This window comes from Rhipicephalus sanguineus, chromosome 9, assembly GCF_013339695.2.
Source record: "Rhipicephalus sanguineus isolate Rsan-2018 chromosome 9, BIME_Rsan_1.4, whole genome shotgun sequence".
Taxonomy (NCBI): Eukaryota; Metazoa; Arthropoda; class Arachnida; order Ixodida; family Ixodidae; genus Rhipicephalus; species Rhipicephalus sanguineus.
In genome coordinates, this window is record NC_051184.2 from 86,385,027 (window position 1) to 86,400,309 (window position 15,283).

General features: G+C 46.1%; 1 protein-coding gene across 1 annotated transcript in view; it reads right to left on the reverse strand.

Annotated features, from left to right (window-relative positions):
• The window catches only part of LOC119405978 (deubiquitinating protein VCPIP1), a 97,557-nt gene that overhangs the window by 71,671 nt on the left and 10,603 nt on the right, over positions 1-15,283 (reverse strand). The window contains exons 4-6 of the mRNA XM_037672799.2: positions 12,684-13,014; positions 11,456-11,698; positions 8,233-8,442 (exon numbers count right to left, since the gene is read on the reverse strand). Coding sequence (XP_037528727.1) covers positions 8,233-8,442; positions 11,456-11,698; positions 12,684-13,014 — 784 coding nt within the window. The remainder of the gene's footprint in view (positions 1-8,232; positions 8,443-11,455; positions 11,699-12,683; positions 13,015-15,283) is intronic.

A 15,283-nucleotide genomic window follows, 5' to 3' on the forward strand; every position in this document is an offset into this window, starting at 1 on the left:
AGTTACATCTTACACGAAAATAACTTCGTTATATCAGAAAATTCGTTATAAACATATATTCCTAACACTATGCACTGCAAGACTATTTTTCAATTACTTCGTTATAACTGATATTTCGTTATATCCATGTTCGTTATACCGAGGTTTCAGTGTACTTGAAATGGTCTTCTTCAACGGCAGGAAACTTTCCTTGCTTCAATCCTCGGAACGATCCCCTTCCAGGTCTTGTATATACAAGCAAACTCTTCTGCTTTCTCCAATACCAAACTTGACTCTTATTCACGCTAAAGTGCTTGGCGGCAGCACGGTTCCCGTTTTCTTCGGCAAACTCTATAACAGTGAGCTTGAATTTTGCCGTACAGTTAGTGTAGCCCATCGCAAGCAAACAGTGAAACACGACTAACTGATGGCGAAACCTAAACTTCCGAAATCAACCAAGCATGTCCTGCAGTGCGGACACAAAGAACGAGGGGAAAAGTTAGCATGACTGGCCCTCGCATGGCTCTGATGCAGAAAATAGTCCGTGCCATGTCGCCTGCATGCATTCTCATGAAGGGGGAGAAGGGAGATAGAGGGAGGCAAACGCTTGAGCAGTTATGCAACCCGTGAACAGGTTCGCGTGTATGGGTACGGTCCCTAGATTCAGGGGCTTCTCACTCGCAGTCCATCTTGTGTGTGACGGCGCTTGCCTGTGTAGCGAGGGGGCCGTCCAAAGTATCTCCGTGTGAGCATGTCGGCGAGCTTGCTCGGGCGGGACGGAGAGCGCAAGATATGGGAGTATTTCTTTTTTTTTTTTTAAAGCTGGCTACATTTTAGGGATATGCAAATTATGCAGGTAAATACAGTACTTTCACGCCTTGCTTTGGCACAAAAATGTTGAGTACCCCGTGTTTTAGCATCACCACTTCCTGCAACAGCACGTGTTTCTGCACTATGTCCAAGGAGTTGGAAGAAGCCAAGACCACAACAGTCGACACTCGCACAGAAGCGTCAGAGTAGAGATATTCCCCAACTGTCTCATATGCGATCGCAGGGAACACACACAAGCACTCTATACGTGTTGTCCGCTGTCAACTTGCGCTCGGGCGCAGTTTCTTTCTTCGCCCAAGGATTCTCCATGTACCGTATTTACTAGAACCTAGGCCAATAGTTTCTTTCGAATACTCATGTATCAAACTCTAGGGTAGGCTTACTTTTGAGGAGTAAAAAAAAGGGCGGAACGGTGCCAGTTACCTTTTTCACATGCAAGATAACTGTTGATCGTTCACCCTGGTGTGGCGTGTATGACTGCTGGTTCAAAGTGCACTCCGCAACTCGCGGTGTGGCCGGTACCACACTGTACCACAAAGGCTCTCTCGGTAAACAGAAATTTTCTTAAATAGAATTGCTGCTTAAATGGAACAACTGCCTCTGATACGATCGGTTTCGTACCAGGATTCTGCACCCCTGTTCATCTCTCAGTAAATGGAACTCCTCTTAAATGGAACATATTTTCCTGGTCCTTTCAGGTTCCATTAATTGAGAGTTTACTGGATTTGACATTTTCGTTTAGAGACGCCAGCCAGGCGATGATTACGACTTCACCGTACATGACGATGGCTGGAAACGCGATAGCAGCCACCAACAAACGCACGAGTGTGACTGATTGCCGCCAATACTATTGCACTAAGTGTCTTCAACTACAGTAAACTCCCATTAAGACTAACTCAGTTAGGACGAATTCTCACTTATGCCGAACAACACGGAACCTTTTGTTTGGTTTCCCATAGACTCAATGCAAAAAAAAAAAAAAAAAAATCCGCTTAGAACGAACTGCCTAACTGTACTCTTCTGTTAAGACGCACTTTCGCAGTGACCGACAATGCTGGTGATTCTGTGAAACGAACACCGCAGTCTTGGTGGGGCATTCAGGCAACCGAGAAAAAAGCAAGAAAGCAAAAGAAAAGAAAAAGCACTTTCTGGAGCAAAGACGTGGAGCAAAGACGTGAAGAAAATCGTGACGTAGAGGGCGCGAGATAAATGAAAAATAATGGTAAGCGGATAACTCCAGTATCCCCTTCATCCCCAGCCTGTTGGTGGGGGAGGTGCCGGCTTTACAACTGGGACAACCAAGCCATTGGTCCTTTTGTATCCCCTCCTCCCCACCGATGTTCTTCGGTTTCTCAGCTGGAGTACAAAGGAGAGCAGAAGAACAGAACCCAAGAACTTGGGGACCCTCCACTGTGTTTAGAGGAGTAAACGCAAGGGGAGTGGAAAAAAAAAAATGAAAGCAACAACCGGAACGAAAATTGACTGTGCATCAGAATCGAGTAGGGATAGGCGAATATTCGGGCGTTTTGAATATTTGAATGAATATTACAGTATTCGAATTCGCTTCGATACGAATTTAGATTATTCGAAATTTTGAAGTATTCGAAATGAACGAATACATGTATACATTTGACCGCACATAACCCCCTGTAAAGGTGGTTTCACTGCAGCGTCTGGTTGCTGTGCCGTGAAACAACCCTTCCAGGGGAAATTGCACTGCCGCGAAGCCACACTTCAAGGTTAAATGTACATATTTTTTCAAGTTTAAGAGCGTGTTATATGGGCTTATATGCGCTAAGTATAGTAACTTTTACACTGTAACGTATTGTACCACTTATAACCCTACTGCTATTCATATCTTGATACTATTCAAAGCTATTTCATTTCAAACCAAAATCTCACCATCTCCCACTAAAGGGAACCACGTGGGGATGCGAAGAAGCGCATGGGTCGACTTAAAGTTCCGTTCATCATGGGCACCTTACCCGATATTAACGCGTCCTTGCATGTGGAGCACACCATGAATTCACTGTAGTTGCTGTTGCTGTTACTTGTCCCGAACTCTTGTAGGAGCATGCCACGCGGGTTCATCGCGCGTCTGCAGAATCTCGTTCGCCGACACCATCACGTGATTGCTGAGAGAGTGTAAGGGGGAGAGGCCACAGCGCCTTACCCAGCCCCTTACACAGGCCCGAACGCGCTAGCGCGTGCCAGCACACGTGGTTTTGTCTGCGTTATGCCAAGCTAGGACAGCATACGGCAGCCCGGGCCCCTAAAGTGCTCTGCACATATCATCATCAAGGTGGTCGAAGAACAAGACAACGAAGACTTCTCCATGGCGCGAGCGCGCACTCTGCATGTATCATCATCAAGGCGGTCGAAGAACAAGACGAAGAAGACTTCTCCTTGGCGCGAGCGCGCGCTCAATATGTTACAGATGGCTATGGTAGGTTTTAGAAAGCGGACGGTCGCCAATGGAACTACAGACAAAGCCCAGCGCAAAAGCTGCTTCGCATCTAAAAAAGTGACATTCACTCATATCTAGTTCCAATCCTTAAAAATATTATGCAAGGGTCATGACAAAAAAGCTCATTTTTCTTAATATCCCCTTCAGGCGCAACGTCCACATATGTGGACGCAACTTGTTTTTGCCAGTTTTTCGGACTAGTCGGAAAGAAACGGCAAGGTACATTGCGCATAACATCTATTGAACCTTCTGCATAGTCAACGTGTCTGGACTTAACCTCAGTGTGCTAAGTATGACCATAACTGATCACTTTGGTGAAGGCACTAACGTCATCGACGAGTCGCTCAACATGCCACGTTCCAGAATCAACGTCATAAGTATTACTTTTCTCCGCACGAAATGAACACAAGCAAAAACAAATTGCACATGCATTTTGAGCCAACAATTTCCTTATTCTTATATAAAAATTGAACATCACTGACTGCAGAGTAATTAAATATTCAATTATCCTCTAATTAGGATTAATTAGCAAAACTCGCACAAAACAACATATTACTGTATTTTCTTTCTTGGAATGTAATATTGAGTGCCTTAGAATTACCTTGTGCGAATTTGAGACATTTGCAGACAGTGCATCATAATTCGCGCCTGAAGGGGATAATATGTGGTAAATACTATTCGAACTATTCGATTTGAAATTATAGGACCAAATCACTATTCGCTTCGGATTTGCTTCAAACCTCAAATTCACTATTCGCCCATCCCTAGAATAGAGTACAAAACAGAAACCATGTTTGCGGCGCTGGCACTCCTGTCAGAGGGGTCAGGTACATTGTCATCACCATCACACAATGGCGGCCGAGCGCAGTTTGCGTTGGTTCGTGTAGGACCTGTGCACGTTGCATCTGTTCCCAGTGAAGTGCAAATTGTGATGAGCCATTTTAATTATGGAAGTTCACGACAAGGGAAGGCTATTTTTCACACTGAATATAGCTGCGTAGTGTCTTTTTCGTGTGCGCAAAGCTCGTGACCGTGAGTAGCGCGATGGGATATCTTCAGCTGCATGTTGATCAGGAAAAGTTACTATGGGCCGAAAACAGGAAAATATCTGGACCTCGAAAAAAACTTTTCAGACTTTCTTAAGCAACTCAGCGTAAAAGACTTCGTTAAGGTAATAGCACGTGACCAAGGCGTATCCAGAAGTGAACAGGCTCACAGAAGAAAATGAACTTCCAGGAGAATAAATTCTACATTCTTTGAAGGAGAATTATGCTTGTCTCTCAGTCTTTTTTTCTAATCGTCAACATAGGAGCGTGCTACAGTTTGATCATTAAAATGTGGTGGCAATACCTTCATGAGCATTTTTATTTTTGCACTCGCGAAATCGGGTGCTCGTAAGATTCGTGTTAATACTCTACTTGAAGGCATAGCTTCTATCTCGATAAGCCAAATAAATGCTTTTTCTTGTCTTTTTGCCCCCATTGTAAGTCTACTCCATTCAGTGTTATCAAGTAACATATTTGGATGCACTCGGCATATTAGCATGTCTCTTTCTGGGGGCACGTCTGATAAGCCAAACTCCAGATAAGACGAAAAGATGACTGCGGTCCCTTCGAGTTCGTCTTAACGGGAGTCTACTGTCTGTGTTTGGCAGCACGTGTAGTGTAGCGTCATTGTTAACCTACTGCACATTTGGTGCAGTTAACCTACTGCACCAAATGCACCGAGATGCTGCGGAACAGCTAAACCCACTTAAACTGCGCAAGAAAGCATAGCCGCTGCCACAATGACCCAACATGATGTGCACAACAGCCACCTACTGTTAGAGGCCAGCGGCTCGCGCACAAGGAAACATCACTGTGTGCAGACACTTGCACGGCAAATGCGCACGTATGAGATTCGTGGTGTAGTGGTAGCTTGAGCGTATAGTGGGCAACCCGCTGCACACAATTCGTTTGGGACGAACTGTGCCACATGGCAGCAGAGGAGCTGGACCAGTTTTTGTTTTAGGGATGAGCGAATAGTGAATTTGAGGTTCAAAGCGAATTCGAAGCGAATAGTGATTTGGTCGAATAATTTCGAATCGAATAGTTCGAATAGTATTTACCGCATATTAAGAAAAATGAGTAGGGGTGTGCGAATATTCGAAATTTCGAATATTTTTCGAATAGTGTTTGCTATTCGATTCGACTCGCACTGCAATTTTACTATTCGAACTTCCCAAAGACAAATGCAGTCAACGTCCGGTTGAAAGTGACCCCTTCAGATTTTCAATATGCTTCACCGCATTACACTCGTATTGCGGCAAAGCTGCCTTTCAAGCTCCGTTACGGTCGAACTTAGCCAAGAGACGAAGTCCGGTTGGAAATGGTCCCTAGATTTTCAATATGCTTCACCTCATCACACCCCTGTATTGCGGCAAAGCTGTCTTTCAAGCTCCGTTACGGTCGAACTTAGGCAAGAGACAGTCAACGTCCGATTGGAAGCGGTCCCTAGATTTTCAATATGCTTCACCTCATCACACCCCCGTATTGCGGCGAAGCTGCCTTTCAAGCTCCGCTTGAAAGGCAGCTGGTTCCAATATGGAGATGAAAGATGTGGCAGAGTTGGGGGCTCAATTAATGCTGTTTTGGACCTGAAATTTGGGCAGGTAGTCCGAAAAATCGGACGCCGAAGCTTTTTAGCATCCAAAATTTCAGATGTTCTTATATATCGACGTCTACGAGGCAGATTTGGAACTCCGGACTTGAAGGGAGCACACCCTTGTCCGCCACATCAGTTGGCCTTCCACAGCAGTTGAAAGAGGAGGAGAGGCTGAGGAAATGGCATCTCTGCCTATCACGTGTAAAGTGTTGTCGGCAACACTTTGGTTGCACTAAATCATGTACATAAATACAATTCGGCCTCTACATTGCCTCACTCTTGATAAGAAAGACAACTATGAAATATGACCCCACTAGCGCTTCATCAACCGAGCGAAAAGAAACACTTTCATGTTGCGATCTCACAAGAACATACTTGGGGATTCTCTGCAACTTTTTCTGTAATTTCACTTCGAATTATTCGAAAAATGTTTGAGAAATATTCGAAAATTATTCGAAATTATTCGATTCGATTCGCACTCAATCTTTATTATTCGCATTCGCTTCGCACCCAAAATTTTGCTATTCGCACAGCTCTAAAAATGAGCATTTTCGTCATGACCCTTGCACAATATTTTTAAGGATTGGAACTAGGTATAAGTGAATGTCACTTTTTTGGTTTGAAATGAAGTGGAAGCAGCCTTGAATAGTATCAAGATTTGAATAGCAGTAGGATTATAAGTGATGCAATAGGTTACAATTTAAAAATGACTATACTTAGCGCATATACACCTGTATAACACGCTTTTAAACTAAAAAAAATTGGCCGCGTATCTGAGTGCTTCGCTGCAAATGTCGTGTAAAGACGATAGAAGAGGCGCTGTGTGAGATATGGACGCCATCTGGCAATACGTCGGGAAACATGAGTGCTGTGTTGCGTGCTGGTAGTCCCGGCGCAGCAGCAGGCGAAGACCGGCGGTGACCAACGCGACTGGCGGGGACGCCAGCCAGCCCGAAAACGCGGTTTGGCGCGAAGCGCTGAAGCAGAGAAACGTCCGGACTCAACGAGTACTCTCCACACACTCTTTTATTTACACGTCGCCTGGGTAAAACAGGAACGCCAGAGCGGCGCCCACAACCGGCAGCCTGAAGGCCGCCCACAACGCTGCTTTTTCATTTTTTAAATATTTTGTTTCACCTTCTTGGCCTTCTCAAAACTAAAGTTTTTCAACACCAACCCATGGCATTCGTACAGTGCAATACCGAACCGAAACCGAAACACAACAATGAGCTCGTGCGAAGGGCACGGAGGAAGGCAAATTTCAGCGCAGTCGCATTTTCGGCTTTGTTGAAACAGCGCTCACTAGACGACGGCAAAGTAAAAGAAGGCACAGGACGGGCAGCGCCTGTCCTGTGCCTTCTTTTACTTCGTCGTCGTCTAGTGAGCGCTGTTTCAACAAAGATGAACGCATACCAACTCGCTCAAGCTTCCATTCTTATGCATTTTCAGCGCAGCTTAAGAAACTAGGGTCCTTAAAATTACGTATGTATGCATTTTCTATTAAAGGAACACGCCACCTAATACTTACCTAGTGATGTTGCACCTCAGATATGCATGATATTTACTTTTTGATCGACAACGTTCACAAGTATGAACAGCCGTACCAGTTCAAGACGGCTGGCCCTTGGGCAAGTGGTTCAACTTTGGCCGAGTGGCCGAATCGAGGGACGTGCCGACAAACAGACAGACAGACAGACAGACGGACAGACAGAAAGACAGACCAAAATTTCTGCGTTTAAGTTCCCCAAGAAAGACTATCGTCTTTAAAAATATGTACATTTAACCGTGAAGTGTGGCTTTGCGGCCGTGCAGATTTCCCCTGAATGGGTTGTTTCTCGGCACAGCAACCAGACGCTGCAGTGAAACCACCTTTACAGGGGGTTATGTGCGGTCAAATGTATACATATATTCGTTAATTTTGAATACTTCGAAATTTCGAATAATCTAAATTCTTATCGAAGCAAATTCGAATACTGTAATATTCGTTCGAATATTCGTAACGCCCGAATATTCGCCCATCCCTAGTTTAGTGCAGATCGCCGTACCAATACATACACACACCGAACAAAGCTGAATAAGCCGCCATATCAAACTATTTCGCACTCCCCTTTGCGACTCGATATATATCAGGGTTTGATTGCAAGTGCTGTTTGAGTTATGTGCATGCTGAAAACATTTTTTAGCCTTTTCTGCTCAGCCTGCATTTGAGGTAACTTTCTTGTTTAGGAGGTTGGCTTAGAATTGGGGCCGGCTCAGATTCAAGTAAATATGGTAGGTCCCGGCAAACAGGACAGCCCTCGAGAAGTACGCACCGTACTGCCGAAAGGTGTAGAGCTTCTCGGGCATCGGGTTCTTGACGCTCTCCTGCAGGGTGGTGTAGAGGAGGCCCCCCGGCCGGAACCACTCGGGCGACACATGGTGCTCACAGACAGCGTTGCACGTCAGGCAGCGGTAGAGGCGCCGCTCGGCCAGGGCCTTCTGCGTTGCCCGCACCACCAGCAACGGGTGGATGCCCACCACACCTGCAGAAGAGAAGTAGGGCATCAGTCGCCGCTGCCAACACCCGCTTCAAAAAACGTTTATTGTATATACAGTAGAACCCAGTTAAACCGTAGCTGACAGGGATGAGAAGAAAATACGTGCTAAGCGGTACTACGGCTTACCCGAAAGTAAGAAATTTGCACTTACTTGCGTGTAAAACGAAAGGTTTCGCAAGAAAATCAAGAAACATTTTTATTCAGTGGAAATCGGACACCAGAAGTCTGTCACTCTCGTTTACTGCTGTGGTGGCCTTGCAGTGACAACTGCAGCTTCAAAGCCATCCAAGTGGAAGGCCATCAAGCCTTTCTTTTCTGCAAACACCCTCATCACATCCAGTGCTCTGCTGCTTCAGCTACTGAGGGACACAGCACATCCTCAAGCTCAGCGTTGTTGTCGCCATCCTCTCCCTTCTCACCATTGCTCGCACTCAGTAATTTGCCACAAACAGAATTGAACTGTCAGACAAATCTTCGCACGTTTCGATGTCTTTGTCAACATGGCAAAACGTAGCAAACGGCACTCTGTCGCCGCCACCTTGTCGCTCCAAGACTTCCACGATGAGCGCCTCGCATTTGCTGTCGTCGATGCCTTCTTTGGTCGCATCCGCTTCGCTTAGGCTCATTTGTTGGGCAGGCACAACGAGCTGTGCACGTGTGAAGCATTTCTGAACAGTAGCAGGTTCTACCTGCTGCCAAGAATAGGCCAGCAAGTGGATGGTGCTCAGCATGTCTAAGCTGTATGTTTTGCCACTTTCCATGCCAAGAAGCATCCTTCGCAGCAAGTTTTTTCGGTAGAGGTGCTTCACCGACTGAATGATACCCTGGTCGAAAGGCTGGGACAGTGCCGTTGTGTTTACTGCGAGAAACTCCAGCTTCATGGCGGAAAGGTTGTCAGGCTGCATGTGTGTCGGCACATTGTCGACAACCATTACAATTTTTCTCCCGCTTGCATTAAAGTGACGGTCCAGCAGATGCATGTATCAAATAACTTCACGAGGTCATCCAGCCCTTGGAGTTGAAGCGACACAACGCGCCTGTGGGAAGTCGTCCACCCGTGAAGCATCTCGGCTTCGTGGCCTTGCCAATAACAAGGAGCGGCAGCTTTTCATTCCCTGCCATGCTGCAAGGCCAACATTAGGGCTAGGGCACACTAAAGGCTTCCGGCGCTCTACGAGTAAGCACAGCTCCGCATGAAGATGTTGAAGCTCTTTTAACATGAAGCTGTTGTAGCTCGCCGTGGTTCGTGTGGTGTTGCAAAAAACTCCACAGGAATGTGCCATAGGAATTGGACACAAGCCCCACTACCGAGTACAGCAGGTGCAAGCCCGAAAACTCTGCTCAGTGAAGTGGAGGACGTGAAAGAGAGAGAGAGAAAAAGAGAGAGAGACAGAAAGAAAGCAATAGAACGGAAGAGAACAATAGAGAGAAATAAAGGGAACAAAGACATAAAAAGATAGAAAGACAGAGAAAGAAAAACAGAAGGAAACAGACACGAAAAAGAGAAAGAAAGAAATAGAAACAAACAGATGCAAAAAAAAGAGATACAAGAGACAGGGAGAAAGATAACAAGAAAAATAAAAAAATAAAGAGAAACAAGAAAGGACACCCAGCTGCGCTCTTCCTTCAAGGCTTGGCACCATTAGTGCGAAGCTGCAATACAGTAAAACCTCGGTGATACGATCACGGCTCGTACGAATTTCGGGGTGATACAAATTTTTCTGTGGTCCCAGCCAGGGCCCATTAGCCTGCAATGTATTCGAGTACGGTTGTTGCGAACCGATTTTCACCCCGCGACGTTTGATACGAACGTACGCTAGCACACAGGTACGAACAGGTGCTGCCCGCGCTTTTGCGGAAGACGCGGCAGCCGCGGCGGGTGCGGGCATGCGCGCTGCGCGACCGTCAACGGCGCGTCGTTACCTCCGAGATTGTATGCGCGAATGTTGGCAACCTTGACGTCGCGTTTCTTTTTTTTTTCCAGCGCGTTGACGCGTGCTGCCGTGCTCGAGGCGTTAGCGTCTTTGTACTGTGTTAACACCTGCCTGCCACATCGATGCAAGTCATGTCCTCGCAATCAGACGTTCTATGAAACAAGGAAACTTGTGCTGCGGGTCCATCATGAAGTCCTATGAAAGGTGGACGAAGACCCCAAGAGACGAAGCAGACGGTCTTGGCGAAGGAGCTAGGCCTCGCAACGTACGCGCACACATGCCAACTCTCCAGTTTGCACGGGAGACTCCTGGATTTTGAGCAAACTTCCCGATTGTGCGGGCACAGCCGTAAATCTCCCGAAAAGAACTCCAAACAGTACCGCGATAAGAAGGTAACAGCAATAAAAGACAGAGATTCTAAAATTTTCTGGCCTTCCAACCTATCGCGTGCAATGCGCCTTTTAAAGTCACTTTCGCAGCAGTACTTTGACGTCATGCAGAAAATGGTTAGGATTAGGAAAGGGCTACCAGCGGTCACGGGTCACAACACATCTGGTTCATTGATTACACATGTGCACACTCACCGTATATTTACGAGTACAAATATGATTGTTGACGTCTAAAAACTTTACTGCCAATCCTTTAGAGCTGTTCATGACGTCGGTGCGGCCCTGGGATACACTAAATCAAAACGTATGCCAACTTTCTTTTGCCACATACTAATTTTCCATGTTTTCTGGTGATACGAATTTCGGATGATACGAATGTTTTCGGTAACCCCGCGAGATTCGTATCACCGAGGTTTTAGTGTAATTTTTTTACATCTATACCGTGCTTTCTTACAAGTAACCTGCCCCTGCATTGCCATCAAGCCGCCTTCCCTGCATTATCGCAAAGCAGTGCCGTGAAGCCAGCTTGCCCACCAAAAACACAATAAATTTTTTAAAGGTTTTATATCGAATTATACAATCTATTGAAGTAATCCTTGGTTTTTTTTTGTGAGTTCAAGATGTATGGGTGTGATCGTAAAAACAAAGAGAGACCGGGCAGAAGCCTTCCCTCACCCGTCCGTTTGTAGACGTAGTGGTGAACGTCAGCAACAAGAGTTGGGTGCACGCCGTGCTTGTGCTGAAAAACTTCGTCCATGGCCGCGGTCAGTCGCATCAGGTAGCCCTCGGACAGCTGGTAGTCGCCACCGACAACGCAGCAGCCTTTGGCATCGAAGTCGATGTACGAGTCGACCAGACTGTGCGGCACCCCCCATGCCTTGGGCAGCAGCGACCGCGGGATCTGTGGAAGCTTGTCACCTGCACGGTCGGGAAAGTCAGGAAGTTAAAATTTAATTGCAGGGCTTTAAGGCTAACTGCAACAGAATTGCACTGCTGCTAAATTTATTCCAAGTGATTGGGTAGTATTACTAAGAATAGGTATATTAAAGGGCTCCTACACCATCCAGAAGCTTAAATTGAGTTGTATTGCAGTTGTGCACAAGTCTACAACGAACATGCGGCCATGAGAATTTTTTTGAAATCGTACTGTAACAGCGGAGTTACATGCGTTCGATCATCGAAATGCGGCCTTGGCTCATTTCACTCTTTCCTTCGATGGGCTATGTTCATTAGCTTGTCTCTTCTCCTGACCGAGTGTTCCTCCTTGCCGTGAGGCTGCTGTCAATACCAGATTCTCCTGGTGACGCCCCAACCAACCCAGGGATACTGAGCATGAGATTCTTTTTTTTTTTTTTTGTGGCATGCCTGCGGCGCATAGCGCTGCTGCGTTTGGCACTGTTGATCGTGACGGCACTGTGAACTTAATGCATGCTTACTTGATAATATACCTTTGGGGTTTTACATCCCAAAATCACAATATGATTATGAGGGACACCGTAGTGGAGGGCTCTGGAAATTTTGAGCATCTGGTATTCTTTAACATGCACCTAAATCTAAGTACACAGGCCTCAAGCATTTCTCCTCCATCGAAATGCGGCTGCCATGGCCGGGATTCGATACCGCGACCTTCGAGTCTGCAGTCAAGCACCGTAACCACTAGACCATTGTGGCACATCGCATTTACTTGAAATGTTAAAAGAAAAAAAATGTCAGAGATGGTTTGGGGCCCTTTAAGAGCCTGTTGTTGGCTTAGACAACGTCTTTTTCCTCTCAGTACGTGCTGTCCTCGCCTTGGCTCGCTAAGATGAGGCTTCCAATCACTACGATTTTATTTTTTTGCCCCTGTCAATCCCTACTGAGTTTTAATGATCCATCGCAAAGCTGCATTCGCTGTCCAACTTACCCATGCGCACGCCGACCAGCGGAATGTAGTGGTTGCGGCCCGACGAGCTCCAGGAGAGGCAGAGAGGTGGGTTCCGGCGGTTTCGGGGACCCCCGCGGCACTGTTCGGGCGCCACCAGGCTGGGCAGAAACAGGGCTGCGTAGTCACCGGGGCTCTGCATGCCTGCCAGCGAGTCAAGCAGGATGATGGGCCGCCGCAGCACGTTGGCCAGGCTGAAGACGTGGATGTTGCGCAGCCCCAGCAGCTCTCCCTCGGGCGGCAGGAAGTCCGGGTCGCACTCGGCGATGATCGCGGGCCACTCCTTTTCGTCCACAAAGTCCTTGAGCAGTTCCTGCACAGGAAGAGTGACGGCATTTGCCATGGTTTTGAAAGTAGAGTTGGACCTCATTATAACAAACGCTAATGTAACAAAATAAATATGAACTTCGGTAGGCCGCGCTTGACTTCAGTGACATTTATTCATAATGAAACCAAAAACGCGAGAGCTGCCGCTACATTGACTGTAACAAAGAAAAATTTGTTATCGCAAGGCTGAAAACTGTAAAGATAGCATAAAAAGCAAAATAAATATTGAAAGATGATTCACAACTCCATTTTTGTTTAAAATGTGACTGTGACATAAAAAATTTGGTTTATAATGTGATTAAGAAAGTTGCGGAAATTTTGGCGGAAATAAGTAACATAGATGTCGCGGACATGGCTGGGAGACTGAGAAGCTACTTGGAGAAACTCCGGGAAACAAACTGTAGTAGTAGAGGCCCTCTCGTGCATGAACACTGTGGAAAACTCTGTTTTGCGCACTGTATGTGTTTTTGTACCTTGTATTTTCGCACGAGCTAGATTGCCAATTTGTTATACAGTACCAGTTCCCGATGAATGTCGATGCATTTGCCCCCTCTTGACAGCGAATAGATTTTGAAAAGCATTCCCTCAATAACGAAAGTTTCAGGTAATGACCTGCAACATTGTTTTCAACCCACGAGATAGTTGGGAATCCGGAAGTTAGAAAATTGCAGCCCCACTCATTCAACAAATCGGGCACATACATTTCTGCCATCAAGCTTCGGTGCGACCATTGCTGTTTACATTCGGTCGGACGCTGGTGATGATAGCAACAAGACTTCTTTTTTTTTGCTGAGAACAGTAGTACAGTAAAACCTCGGTGATACGAATCTCGTGGGGTTACAGTAAAAGCTCGTTAATTCGGATTTCTAGGGACCGGAAAAAATGTCCGAATTAACCGAATGTCCGAATTATCGAATGGTCGAAATAAACACAATAAATGCACGAGTTTTTTCAACATACCTTTACTTAACAAAGTAATCGCGGATGCTTGTCTGTTTTCGAGCAGAAATTCGCGCGGACACAATTTTTCTGAGCCCTTCAAGGTGCTCAGCAGCTCGCATGATGTCTGCAGTACCGCAACAGTTTCACCCGTCATCCACGCTTTTCGGTTGGCACGGTAATCCACGGGAAGATTGTTGATGTTCTTAAAGCAGCGTGGCTTTTGAACCTTTCCGATAACGAGAAGCGGCAAGCGCTCTGTTCCCGTCACGTTGGGGGATAAAAGTACGGTTACTCGTTCCTTGCTTCTTGCCGCCGATTGAAGGATCCCCTTTCATCACTCTTCATCACTTCTTGTCGAGAGAGCCCGTTATTCAGAGCACGCAAAATTTCTACTTTGGTGGTGAAGTCCTTGGCCTCGTACTTGGGCCGCTTCGCCGGCGTTGCCATCGGCAGAGAGTGCGGTCGCACGAGAAGTCAGCACAAAAGCACCAGCAACGATCAAGCTAAAGGAGCCGTACAGAAACGTTCCTCGATAAATCGGCGATCAACGATGCAGCACACCAACGGGAACAAAGCAACAAAACCCACACGCGAAAAAAAGGCGTTCAACCAGTCTCAATCCAAGCCAAGTCAATAATTGATGTCCACGGCGATGCTGCGTTTGAGCTTCACGTTTGTTCCGAATTGTTCTTTTTTCGTTTTCGAGCCTCGCCAGCGGCCCGAAAGTCGCCGAATTATCCGATTTGCGGTCAAATCTGTCCGAAATAACGAGCGCCCAGTCTCATAGAGTGATGGGTATATTTACAGGGACCAGATGACGTGTCCGAATTAACCGATTTTCCGAATTAACGAGAGTCGAATTAACGAGCTTTTACTGTACCAAAAATATTCGTATCACCCGAAATTCGTATCACCAGAAAACATGGAAATTAGTATGCGACAAAAGAACGTTGGCATACGTTTTGATTTAGTGTTTCTCAGGGCCGCAGCGACGTCATGAACAGCTCTGAATGATTGTCAGTAAAGTTTTTAGTAGAGCTGTGCGAATAGCAAAATTTTGGGTGCGAAGCGAATTCGAATAATAAAGATTGAGTGCGAATCGAATCGAATAATTTCGAATAATTTTCGAATATTTCTCAAACATTTTTCGAATAATTCGAAGTGTAATTACAGAAAAAGTTGCAGAGAATCCCTAAGTATGTTCTTGTGAGATCGCAACATGAAAGTGTTTCTTTTCGCTAGGTTGATAAAGTGCTGGTGGGGTCATATTTCATAGTTGTCTTTCTTATCAAGAGTGAGGCAATGTAGAGGCC